Below are 13,726 nucleotides of genomic sequence, written 5' to 3' on the forward strand. Positions count from 1 at the left end.
TTAGATCAGATTATGGGGTTTTACGTGCCAAAAACCCTTTCTGATTATGAGGCACGCCGTAGTGGAGGACTCCGGAAATTTCGACCACCTGGGGTTCTTTAACGTGCACCTAAATCTAAGTACACGGGTGTTTTCGCATTTCGCCCCCATCGAAATGCGGCCGCCGTGGCCGGGATTTGATCCCGCGACCTCGTGCTCAGCAGCCTAACACCATAGCCACTGAGCAACCGCGGCGGGTACAATATGTACTGTTATGATGTGCGCAATTAGATGTTATGATGAAACTGTGATGGAACTGTCCAGTAAAAAAATCCGACAATGAAGAATAAAACTAAAAAACAAAGTTGCAGCTGAAAAAACAAAGATGCAGCTTACATAGCAGTCACACGCCTCCGAACTTATCACAGAATAATAAATACACATTATTCAGTAGTGGGAATTTCCAGCATGTAACACCATCTGTTGTTACTGTATGAAGTATTGTTTGAACAAAGTGTTACCAGATGGCCCCTGACTAATGATGACTATAAAAGGAGCGAACGCTAAGCAAAGGAGACACACAGGTAGCTACGGAACAAGTGTGACAGACGATGTGCAGTCGCAGGAACTTGCTGCGAAAAGTTCGGGGTTTAACTGTGAGTTGCGATGCGAGGTACCATAATTCTTGTTGCTTTGTTTTCCCGAGTTAAGTTACCACTGTTTGAATAAATATTCTGTTATTATTTTTAGTCTCTGGAACCCACAGCCCAGCAATAGGATCACTGAAAAGTTGACGCGGCACTATACCAAATGAGGCAAAATATTTTTTGGCAATTAAATTTTCAGTTTTTTTTTATGAACTCTAATGCAAGTTACTTACCGTCCATGTGACACAATGATCTCCAGAGCCTCATCCACCTTTTCACGAAGGGCATCCTCTGAAGCCAAGAGGAGGAGCAGTTGGGCAGCTGACTGTTCAAGAAGCATGCCTGTGATCTTGCTGGCTAAGGACTGAGTAGAGGAAAATGTCGGTGTCAACTGTACTTCCTGCGTGCAGATCGCGCACGCAAAATACGAAGACAACTGTCAGTTCTCCCGTTGAAATATTAACAAATGCTGCACAGGATTTACAAAATTTCCTCACAACAAGATATTTTTACGAAGAAGTATTAATCAACATACCATATGTACTCATAAAAAACCTACCTTCATGTAAGCACCATGCACTTTGGAGGCAAAAAAATTTGCAAGAAACATTCACAAAAGATTAAACTTTGAGCGTCGCAACAAGTTGCTATAATATCAAACAGCATGGAGGGCATGAAGGACGACCATTTTTGAGCGGCCCCTCATTCCAAATGCCATTTGTAGGTCTGCATATTGTCTCTTTTCATAGTGTCAAGTGACCAATCACAAGACTAGCTTTAGATTTACATGAGGGCTCAAAAATGTAATGTGACAATAGTGTGCTGACCGCCCAACTGCAGACGCATTTACAAGGACAGCAGATGGACAGGAAGGGAGGGTGTCACAAACTAGTTGTGGACCTCTAGATTTGATAACGTACAAAAATAAAAAAGAGAGAGAGAGAGAGAACAACACCGAATCCAAAAGTGAAAAGCTACCCACTCTTTACCCTTGCGCCACCGATGACTGTACGGATCAGGTACAAGTCACGCGATGCACGGTCTTGTCTGTCGCACAGATCATAGGCACAGATTGGCCTTAACAACCTGACGATAACCCACAGAGACCACCTGCCTTAAAGTTGAAAAACCCTCCTATTTTCTGGTAGATAACTGGTAAAACTGGTAGATAACTTTACAAATTTTGTTCAAATGGATTGAAAAATAAAAAAGTTTTTTTTTGTAATGCCTCGTGCCCCCTTATATAAAGTATGGCGCACTATTAAACTGAAAACCTCAATGGTATAAGGACAACATGACTTCTACATTTTTTCAATTCAGAGGGACAAAAAGCATTTCATTCTATTCGCCAGACATTCTATCAATACAAATTATTTTCTAGACCTTTGTACATGATCTACACTATCAGTGCTCGCATACTAATTTGGTTTTCCTTTAATAAGAGTAGACCATGCTATTCATCTAAATTTCTGCATACCTAAGTTACTTGCAGCTAATCTTGTTACATAATTTGAGTAGATTCCTAAGCATATGCAGTTAGTGTTCTTTTCACACAAAATTTGTAAGCATAAAAGCTTGTGTTAAATTTTCTGATATTCAATTCAATACTTGGTTTTTCTTTTTCTTGATTCTAGTTAATATTTGGTTTGAAATTGCCATTCAGTTTTCGCACACCCCTAAGTAAAACTACAACTACTACCACGCATTACGTGTGCACCTCTGGGCTTTCGGCATGCAACATACTATGTTTGGTTTGCTACTGCAACCTTGCACTTTCTTTTTTTCAAAATGTTGGAGGATGCAGCTCTTGCATGAATGGGTCATATGACTATGCGCTAGAACCACAAATGTCACGTGTGATGCACAGAGTAATGAAAATACTGGCTTTACGCCATACACACACATTTATTCAATACTTAGCACTACTGATCCATTTCCATGTCATTCTTCATTGCTCGTCATTTCAGTATTGCTGCCGTCATCACCAGAGCTTACTATTCCGTTAAGCGCCGTGGCTGCTGGTTGCGAAAACTTGTCACTCCGCTCGTATGGTGGTAAATAGGTTCATATCCACGATGCCTTCCATGTAATAAGTATGTCATATTTTACAACATATAGGTATGAAACTTAATTCTACATTGATTTCTATGGCGCATGCCTATATACAGTCAAACCTCGATATAACAAAGTTTAACTTTTCATAGCCTCTTGTCCATAGAACAACATGTATTTAGAACCTCAATATAACAAAGTGTGTTTGTATGCGATTTCAATATAATGAAACTTCACTGCCACCGCAAAGGAGTGCTGAGACAATAAATGGCAACTTCCATGGACGCAGATGGTGAAATTATTACATTACAAGCGGCTACTTGCAAACGCAACTCCCAAAGCATGCCCCTCATGACAAGAGTGATTGCGAAAGTGGAGCTGCATCATGTTCCGTATAAAATTCAAGTGCGATAACATCCTATTGCACCCCACGCATCGTGTGCTTTAGTTGTGAGTGAAAGTGTGTGAGGGTGAGACAAGAAAGATGGTGGCTTCACCAGTGACGCCTTTCTGCGTGAGCAAAGTGGAAAAAAAAAAGGGAGGGGAGCAAGCTCGCGGTAATGCAATCAAGCGCAGATGAGGAGGCAGAGTGGGGGTGAAGTTGGCTTCGGCTGTGGCTGCGCATGGCTGTAAGCGCAGCTAAGCGTGCAAATAGGGGGCGTGCCAAGACGGTGTGGCACCATGTAAGCTGTCTTCCCACGCATTTAGTATTGGAGGTGGCGTGACCTCAAGTTTCGGTGACCCATTGGAGCGAGAGGCAGACAAAGAATTCACTCCCTGCTGCCAGCGCTTTGCCGGCGATGCTATCAGCAGCGGGGGCAGAGTGCAAGCAGAAGCGTGGCCAGCTTCACTTAATTTGTTCCGACGATGTGAAGACACCGTCGACATATGTGACATTAAACCGTATCAATCATTGCCAACTTCACAATTTATCAAAATGAATTGTCTTCTCATTCAAATTTGCCCAATAATTCGGAAAATTCTGCGGCCCCTTTCCATGGAAGAAAAACAGATCGGTGACTGTACATATTTGCATGACATGTTGAATTTCAATACAATGAAACTTCAATATATTGAAGCAAATTTCCGATTTTAACAACTTTGTTATATCAAGGTTTAACTGTAGTTGTTTTTCTTTCCCTGTGTTACACACTATTTCTTGCCCATAAAGGTGGACAGTGAGAGAAGTTCTCTAGCCTTTGTAGCACTGCCTGTTATGTATGTAACGGAATAATAAGCTGTGGTGATGACGGCAGCAATACTGAAATGAGGAGCAATGAAGAATGACGTGGAACTGGATCAGTAATGCTAAATATTGAATAAATGTGTGTGTATGGCGTAAAGCCAGTATTTTCATTACTCTGTACATCACACGTGACATTTGTGGTTCTAGCGCATAGTCATTTGACCCATTCATGCAAGAGCTGCGTCCTCCAACATTCCGAAAAAAAGAAAGTGCAGTGTTACATGAGAAAATACGATAGCCATCTTCACGCTCAGTTTAAATTTTTTAGGATGACGGCTTAGCTTATTAAGGTCACACAAGCGAAAAGAATATGCTGGCGGCAGAAATAGAATATATAGAAATAGATATACAGAAAATCAATTTCGGAGATATACAGTGCCAAGTACCATGCATAGCAGAATCGAGGAAAGCATCAAGAAATGGCCCACTTAGATGTGCATAAAGGTCATGTGAAACTACTGCTTTCTCTTAGATTTCCCAGTAAACATAGCTGCTTTTGAGCAGAGTGAAGTTGTGTGACTGCCATATTGGTAGAGACACTAGGTGGTATGGCCACAGCACCATTGGTGGATTTACTAAATGGAAGCAGCCTTGTGCGTACACTTTTTTTGTTAAGCACAGTCACATCTCTTCAGTACATAATATCTGTGCAGCACACACATAATAAAATATAGTGCCTAGCAATGTGCTTACAACACCACTATGAGTTTATGTGTGTTCTTATACTAGTTCAAGGTTCAAACTCTTCAGGGGAAAGCAGTACATGATCACAATAAAATGAGCAGTCACCTAAGGTTGAAAAAAAGGGAGAGAGATTATTAAAGAAATTCAGAGAGGTAGGCCTGAGGTAGTAGACCTCTAACCTGCTGTTCTGCTCAGAGGGAAGGGGAAGGTTGAAAGGAACATATGAATTATATGTTACGCATGAGTGCTCATTTTATGCCGATTGCTTTCTCGACACCTAATGTCTCCAGACTCACAGGACGCAAGGCATGGACACGGGGGTACAGCCTCTGGCCCAGTTGCTGCCGATGAGGGCTGAGGTGGTCGTTTGAAGCCTGTCCGCTGCCACCTGCCTCACCGGGCATCACAAATGGGGGTGCATCATAGCGCAGGCCGCCACCCGACTTGGTCGCTTGGCCACCCGCACTTCCACTGCGACGTTCCTTGTCCCTCTCCCGTGATCGAAGTCGCTGAATTATGTCTGAGGAAACAAAACGAAGTGATCAGGAGAGGGTTGATTGGCTAGATGAGGAACATGGAGACTGCTTGAAACGATGCACAAATGAACTCAAAATCTGGCCTACTGACGTGCACCATAATCAAAGGGGGAGGAAGAGACATAGAGAGAGAGGGAGAGGAGATACAAGAAATTGCTTTTTTCCCTTTCTCTCTTTCTTTTTTTTTCTTTTGGCTTCAAGCCTAGCAAGTAAAGTCAGGTCTGCCTTCAAATTACATTTACAACCAAGCAATGTGACTGACCATCAGGAGATCATAAAAAAGTTTTGACCAGCTAAGGAAAAATTATTCAGTGTTCATTAAAACGCCTTCTTCATCAGATTGTAATGAGATACAAATAAGGATCAGTGCAGATATTTGTTTGAAATTGAAGCAAATGCACCACAAAAAGAATGAAGGAACCATGAGGCGTCAGAGCCGAGCAGCATGTAAGAAGAGACAGGCGGACAAGAAGTGAGGATGACTGGTTCCAACAGGAAGTCAATTCCGAAACCAAATCCCGACATGACAGTCTGCCTACAGGGGACTCATTGCCGATGTACGACAATCGACCGTTTGAACGGTGCAACCGGCCACATTTACGCACGATTCGCAGTACAATTGTGTTAATTGGGGCACAGCGTATACCATACAGTTTTTTTTCTCTCTCTTCTGCACTTATTTCTGTTTTAATATGAATACAAATGTGCAACAAGCCCTTCTACGCACTGTGATCTCGTATCTGGATGACTCAGGGATTTAGGGTTAGCAATGTGATCAGTCAGTATTCAAAGGCCACTCTGCAGTGGGAGTGACTTGCAAAATTTGTGTGCATAAGATAAGTAAAACATTTGTGTGTTCGACACTGCCATGGATAAGCAAGTCAGCAAACTCCCGCTTTTGATGATCTTTAAAAGCTGTCCGAGAGGTGCGAAGGTTTCAAACAAGATTCAGATAGGCATATTTTATATTTCAAATCATCTATATATTGAACTATTTTGTGATCCCCTTGGAGTTTCACATGTCTGGGATCGACTTAGTTCACATTTTAATGAGGCTGTCACTTGCTGGCAACACTAGTGCTTTTCACTGTACAGACTCTGACTCTTAATATAATGAAATCATACGTGCAGCAAAAAACTTAATTGTGAATTACATCTGCCAACTCTAGGTGGCCATTTTGTTTTTTTACAATGATGAAGTGATTAACGAGGCTAGGGTCACCATAACGTCATTAGTGATAAGAATGACAACACGGCATGACAACACCAAGTTAACACGTTCCATTCATTGCCAAGGCTTACTTGATCCCTTCTTACTTCCCAAGGCTCACTTCCGATTGGGATTTTCCAATTGTTCCAACTGCCTGCTGACACATTTAGGAGTTTATCCACATGTGTGAATAGAGTGTACCAAGCATGGTTTCCATACCAGCCCAACAGATGGCCACAGAGGTGCTGTGTGTTCTCTGATTGGAGGTTGGTATTTATCGCCAATTGTAAGCAATGCTGGAATCTGATGAATTTGCAAGTGATTAATTATGTGCCAGACAATGTATTATTTTTAAATAATTAGACAAAACGAAGTACAGTCGAACCCACTTAGAGCATTACTGGTTTTAACAATATTCAGATGTAACAATGCGCAGCTGCTGCACAGTGAACTTTTGTGTGTTCTATGGTAAAACAAATTGCTAACTATGATGTTCTCATGCCACACCATTGGCTATAACAATTAACCCTGGCCACTGGATGTCTGGACAAAAAGGAAAAAAAGAACGTAAAGTCAAGGAAAAAAAAATAAAAAATGTGAGCTGCTTTGCCACACCTGCCTTTGTGCCCACCTGGCATGCCCTTCATTTTCCCTCTCCCTGCTCTCTTTCACCCCTCCCACGTAGGCATCCAGGTGGTAGGGAGCTGGGAAAGGATAATGCGAGGCTGATGCAACAAAGGCGAGTTGCGGCACAAAGTCGAGTGAGGTGAAACAACTTGCATTATGTTTTTCCCGGGGACTTTGTGTTTTCCTTTTGGTGCACATACCCAGCAGCCAGATTCAATTGCCATAACAGACAACATGGCATGGGAGCATTGTTTTAAGCGCATTTATTTTATCAGAACACATACAAAAGTTGATGGTGCTTCGGCTGTTCACTGTTATATCCGATACATAGTTAAAATGGGTATCGTACACAGCCTTACGAAAGCTAAGGATGAAAAATTTTTACGTCATACATCTTAAGCAAGGTTCATTATATCAAGGTTCAAATATACTAATAAATCTTTTCCCTGCTATGCAAAATTTTTGAGGCAACATTTTCTATCTTTTCACATATAGCAAGTTAACAGTGATATGAAACCAGCAACAGATAAGGCAGACTCAGTGGCAGTGTACTACAGGAGGGCACACCATTAAACCGGGCAGCAAGCCATGCAATGCTGAGGTGATGTTAATAGGAAACTTGACAATGGCCAAGGAGGAGAGAGCACAGCAAACTGGGTGAAACAAAGACACTGAGAGTAATGCATCCCTCTACAGATAACAAGGGACCCTTCAACGCTATTTTTAAAGGGACACTAAAGTGAAAAGTGATTTCTTCTGCATCAGTAAATCACCGTTATACAACACCAAAAACACCACTCTTACAACGATAAGACGTTTGGTAAGACAGAAAAAGCGCAAGAACGAAATACAAGTGGCGACGCCTACTTAAGTTCACGCACCTGGGGGCTGTGACGGCATGGATTTTGATGACATCTTCTAGGGCCTACTAATTATATATAGCGGTACAGATTGAGTACGTTGTGTTCTAAAGGAACTAAATATTAAACATGCCAAGTTTCCGGAACCTTTATTCAGCCAACGCGGCCAAAATGCGCAAACAAACTTTGGAATCCCTGACGTCACGCTGACGTACCGGCGCTGCGGTTCCGGCGCGAAATTAAAATACTGATACTTTGACCTTCATTTTCTCGTCTAATATTCAAACTATTTTCTTGAAATGACTGCCTGCAGGGTTCTCAAACAATGCTTTGTTAGTCTAAACTGATTTATTGTTTCCCTTTAGTGTCCCTTTAAGATAGCTGTGGAATTTGTCTGGCAATAACATCACGGCACGAATCTATTTTCAACAATACATTCCTAAATTCACCTCACATGAATGGAGTTACTGGCAATCACATGGCCAGTAACTCCCGCGATCAGGACTGGATTGGCCTTCCACACCCTCACATCTGCGAACGGCTCATCAGGGCCATTAACACTTTAGAAACCACGAGTGTCAGTACCATGGCAGATTTAGTGCGCCCGAGGCTCTGGGATGCAACCACTGGGTTTACAAAAGAATGCAAGAAAGTATACAAAAGAAAGCAAAAGGGGTAGAAAAGAACACAAGAAGGGTGTGGTGCTCTGGGTGTGCAAAATCTAAAACTTCCTAATGGCAAGCTCAGAGAAGGTGCGAGGAGGCAGCATCGAGTACTTCTGCAGAAAACCTCAGAAAGTCATCCAAAGTTTTTCATTCATGGTAAATAACAACATTATTATTATTTTTATTGCTAAATAAAACTTCGTTGATACTGTCTCATTTCATATGATTTCTCAGCACCAACACGGCGCGATCGAGAACACAAAAAAGTGACCGATAAATAATGCAGTTATGCTTCCTTTTACTGATTCCTATGTTGCTTAGAAAACACGACCTTGCGGCAATTACATTCAGTGCATTGCCAAACTGCAATCATGTGATACATTTTTCAGCCGCTCTATCACATGTGAACAAGAAAAGATGTGACTGTGACACGCACATGATCGAAAGCAGTAGGTGCCCGCCACTGCAGCTTCCCTGCAGTACATGCCCCCCTAGAATGTCACGTGAGAGCATTCCAAGCAAGCATTCCTCTTTCGGTACCAGCAGATCTCCTGGAGGGTCATCGCACGTCGCATTCAAAGCTATCGCTGCCAACTCTATTGTGATAAGCATCTTCATCAGTCGATTATGTCACTGCTAAAGCATGTAAAACCCTGGGATTTCTTCGCCGAAATGCAAACACTTTTCCACAGTCATGTTGGGACATTTTGTACAAGACTTATGTGGGGTCAATTCTGGAATACGCCTGTATGGTTTGGGACCCGCCTACTCGTAGAGATAAAGATAAGCTGGAATGGATGCAGAACATTGCCGCTCGTTTCGTATCTGGCACACACGGCGCTCACTACAGTGCATCGCGTACGAAGGAAGCACTCAACTGGGAATTGCTAGACGCACGCCATAAGAAGTTGAGTCTGCAGTTTTTCCATGCTATTTATTATTCAGCTGCTCGGGTTGATCGCGAAAAGTTTGTGCAAGAGCCTTTTTATAGATCCAATCGTGTTGACCATGATTTTAAGGTCCGTGAATTTGCGACAAAAACTTAATTGTTTAGAGTGTCTTTCTTTCCTAAAATTATTAGGGAATGGAATGGACTGCCGAGTGATGTTGTGAGGGTTGAATCAAATGATGCTTTCTTTCTGTTGCAGATTGTAGATGTGCATTGCTAAAAGCTTTGCCTTTTTTTTTCGTTTTTCCTCTTTTGTTATCACTTTTAACACTGTACAAGAGCAGAGGTGTCGTATGTATTAATTATTGTACCCCCCCCCCCCTTACTGTAATGCCTTGGCGCTGTGGGTTCCTTAATAAATAAATAAATAAATCTATCTGTTTTACAGCACGTTTCGACTAGTGCCATTAAAAGTGTACTGCATGCTTTTAATAGGCGATAGCCTAAATGCAACGCCTTTTCCTGCTACAGGCGACACGAAGTGTGCGTCATGTTTTGCTCTGACGGCATCATATTCCGGCGTTGCCTACCAGCTCGATTTCGTTTCAGTTTCCCATCGCTGTGTTCAAAGACTAAAAATAGAAAAATGACGAAGCACTTCTGGCTGCATGGGCCTTAACAGCTTAGCACACGTCAGCGTCATGCTGCAACAGTTCTCGATGAGTGGGCAAGTAAACACTTCCCGACAAAATGCCTTGCTCGAAGAAGCTCCTGACATACAATGAATTCGAGGAGTGCACACATAAGCTTGCTGTTGCTGAAGCCGCAAAAACGACAACGCATGTTTCAAGCTTTTCAGGCCCCACCAATTCGACCCAGGTCGCCATCTCTTGCTGCAACAATTCGTGGAAAGCTTCAGATTATGTAGATTTGAACTACAGTGGAGCTTGCATAACTTTTTTTGGTGATTTCAGGGCGTACAATATCCCAGTTGACAAACTTTCTTATCACAATGTTTTTTTCACAATGTTTTTTCCAGACACATATAAACGAGGTTCTACTGTAGTTTTCTATTTAACTATTATACGGAAGACATTACACATTGCCAGGAGCTTGTAGCATACTATCACAGTGGTGGGGCCAATTCTCTCCCCAATTTTTTATTTTTGTGATTAGCATAACTCTTGTTCTCGAGAAAATCGGTGCTCTACACATTCAGGAGCACAAAGTTATCGCTTAAGCTCAGCCTTAGTAGTGTCCTCTAACCATCAGTCATTATCCAGACAGCAGGTCTAATTGACAAACTAACATTAGGCAGGTCACTTGTTTCACCCAGCCTACCCTGCACCCCCACGGCCAACATTCAACCTTACAAGGGAGGTGACGCTCACTGTACTGCAGTGACCGGTTGCCCGCCTGGCAGCCCTCCAGGTTGGGAAGCTTCTCGGGAGAGAGGATGGCTTCGGCAATGGCGGCATAGAAGGAGCGTGCCACCCCAGAACCTTCTCCGGGCTCATCCTTGAAGGTAACCTTGACCCTATTCATGGCCAGTGGAGGGGTGCCCCCCATGCTACGGCGGCTGTAGGCACTGTACTGGTTGTTCAGCTCCTTGAACGTCTGTTGCAGCAGGCTGTTGCGCTCACGCTCTATCTGCACAGGTGGCCAAGATGGAACAGACAGCAGCTGTAGTGGTAGCGCTGCACTTTTACTTCCCTTACAACAGTTCCTTGCGCTCACCATCATCCACCTTGAGTCAAACATTGTTAGAATCAAGTCACATTTGACACAAGATTCCTTTTGCAAGATTTGATAATCATTACAGGCATACATGGTCACACTAAAAAGAAAAAATCAAGTTTGCTTTAGGACTTTAGTCAAGCAAGGGAACAGGCTGGCTTCAGAAGGGATACTCTAGAATTGATCACATCCATGCCATTAATCAGGTTATCGAGAAATCCGTATAGTACAATAAGCCTCTCTATACCCTCACCTCTTTTTTGCATATGTCTCTATACGGCTTTCATAGATTACGAAAAAGCATTTGATTCAGTAGAAATACCAGCAGTCATAGAAACATTGCGTAATCAAGGAGTACAGACCGCTTACATAAATACCCTGGATAATATCTACAGAGATTCCAAAGCCACGTTATGAAGATAGGAAGATACCTATAAAGAAAGGGGTAAGGCAACGAGACACAACCTCTCCAATGCTATTCATTGCATGCTTGGAAGAAGTATTCAAGCTATTAAACTGGGAAGGTTCAGGAGTAAGGATTGACGGCGAATACCTCGGCAACCTTCGGTTTTCCAATGACATTGTTCTATTCAGCAACATCCTGCTTTCATCTTGCACATGTCACAGGCATAATTAGCAGCTTAAACCTGCTGTGAGCCTGTCATTGACACCAAGAGGAAAAACAGAGGCATCTTCAGTAAACAAGAATTAAAAGTATGCCTCTTCTGCGAAGAAATTGGTGGAAGGCTGTTACATTGTGCTCCGTCTATAGATCCACTATGTAATACAAACTGATGGGAGGGTCTTACTCTGCCTAGGTGTGTGCGAATATTTTAAATGTAAAATATAAATTGAAATAGCTCTGTTTCAGATCAAAGTATTCAATCTCAGATTATGACATTCACTATATTCAAATATTCACTTATCTACAAACATATTTGGCATGCTTCAGTTACTGGGGCCTATGTGTTGTGGAAAAAAGCCACTGAATAACATACACTTGCAATATTGATTGCACCCATTGCAAGTTGGGAATTTTCCACAGTTTCAGTTGTTTTGACATGCCACAAATACGCAAATATAAAAAAGAAATAGTTTTTTCCCCTCTTTCTCTCACTCTATCAGGCCCCCCCCCCCCCCTCTCTATTTAAAGGAATATACTCTATATACAATGCAAGTCCACTTTATTTCTCCGGCAGAAACACTGAAGGGCTATCAGAGATAAAAGCTCCTCTTGGCTACTTCAATATTCATATTTAAGGCCCATATTTTTCGAATTGTATTCATATTCAATTATCGTATTTACTCGCATAATGATCACACTCGCGTAATGATCACACCCCTGAATTTTGTCATCAAAATTCGATTTTTTTTTTCATGCCTGTGTAATGATCGCACCCCGAACTTGTCGCAGCAATATGTTGTGTGCCAAGTCTAGCTAATGAAGATTGCGCTTACCATCTGTCAAATGCTTCATGAACAACTCTTGAAGACATGCCAAGCGGTCTGCACGCACCCAACATTCTTAAGCAGATGCCCCATTTCATTCCTTTCATTACTTTCTGCACTTCCATGAAAAGCTACAACCAAACTTGTCGCGGCTTTATTATTTGTAGGGTTCATAATGGTTTTGGTAAACAACAACAACATACAAGGGCGCCTTTCGATTTTTCTCGTCTGCACTCGTGGGCATGCAACAAATCGCGAGCGGCAACGACAGTGGCCACGTTTACATTGACATGTTAGAGGTGTACTTTATTCATACGCCAACGCTTGCAACGCAGCTAAGATATTCCCCCACCCTTAGCGGAAATGTGCCGTATTAGGATAGTAGTGAAGACAAAAGCTGCAGTTTCCACAGCATGCCCGTCCTGCGTTTCTATGTCACTGGCAGCTAAGCGCGCCCATCTCTGTTTCTGTCCCCTCAAAGTGGACATGGCTACGCTATTGTTGCAAACTTGCCGATATTAACAATATTATTCATTACTGACATGGAAGAAACTGTTTCAATACACATAACGTACTCACGAGAACAAAAATAATCGCGTGCGGCACGGTCGGCTTGCTCCGCCGGTCGACATTTTTGTTTTGGCGTCCCGCACTGACAGCGGCAGCCACCTGCTTGTCATCCCGCAGCAAATGCAGGATGAAAAAAGAAAATTCTTTTCGTAGGAAATTTAACCTACATAATGATTGCACCCCTGAATTTGCGTAAATTCTTTTGACAAAAAAGTGTGATAATTACGCAAGTAAATACGGTAAAAAATTTTTTACAGCCGACTTGTGTTAGTTCGACCCTGACGGGACTGACGAAATTGATCGAATTATCTTGCGGGTCGAATTAAAAAAGGTGCACCAAAACCACCAAGATACATCACTGGTTCATTTGGCAGCATTTGCCCGAGTCTAACACCCCTCTGAATCAAATGCGTGCCCACTTTCTATGCGTCCAAAGTAGAAAAATAATGTAGAAATAACATTAAGGCTGCTAAACAAAGTAGAAGTCAAACATGGATCCGTTTTTCAGCAAAAAACGTGGGCAAGATTTTAAAATGTGTTGCACAATGGAAGTCGGTGTCCAAAAGTCAGCCTCG

The 13,726-nt window shown here is 42.3% G+C and overlaps 1 protein-coding gene across 11 annotated transcripts in view; it reads right to left on the minus strand.

Annotated features, from left to right (window-relative positions):
* The window catches only part of hyd (E3 ubiquitin-protein ligase hyd), a 149,105-nt gene that overhangs the window by 5,992 nt on the left and 129,387 nt on the right, over window positions 1–13,726 (minus strand). For 6 of the 11 annotated variants that reach the window (XM_065437002.2, XM_065437004.2, XM_065436999.2 and 3 more), the window contains 3 exons: window positions 10,769–11,045; window positions 4,905–5,128; window positions 860–1,026 (listed from right to left, as the gene is read on the minus strand). In XM_065437002.2, coding sequence (XP_065293074.1) covers window positions 860–1,026; window positions 4,905–5,128; window positions 10,769–11,045 — 668 coding nt within the window. The remainder of the gene's footprint in view (window positions 1–859; window positions 1,027–4,904; window positions 5,129–10,768; window positions 11,046–13,726) is intronic. The other 5 variants (XM_065437005.2, XM_065437007.2, XM_065437008.2 and 2 more) reach the window with 3 other exon arrangements.

This window comes from Dermacentor albipictus, chromosome 5 (genome assembly GCF_038994185.2).
Source record: "Dermacentor albipictus isolate Rhodes 1998 colony chromosome 5, USDA_Dalb.pri_finalv2, whole genome shotgun sequence".
Lineage (NCBI taxonomy): Eukaryota > Metazoa > Arthropoda > Arachnida > Ixodida > Ixodidae > Dermacentor > Dermacentor albipictus.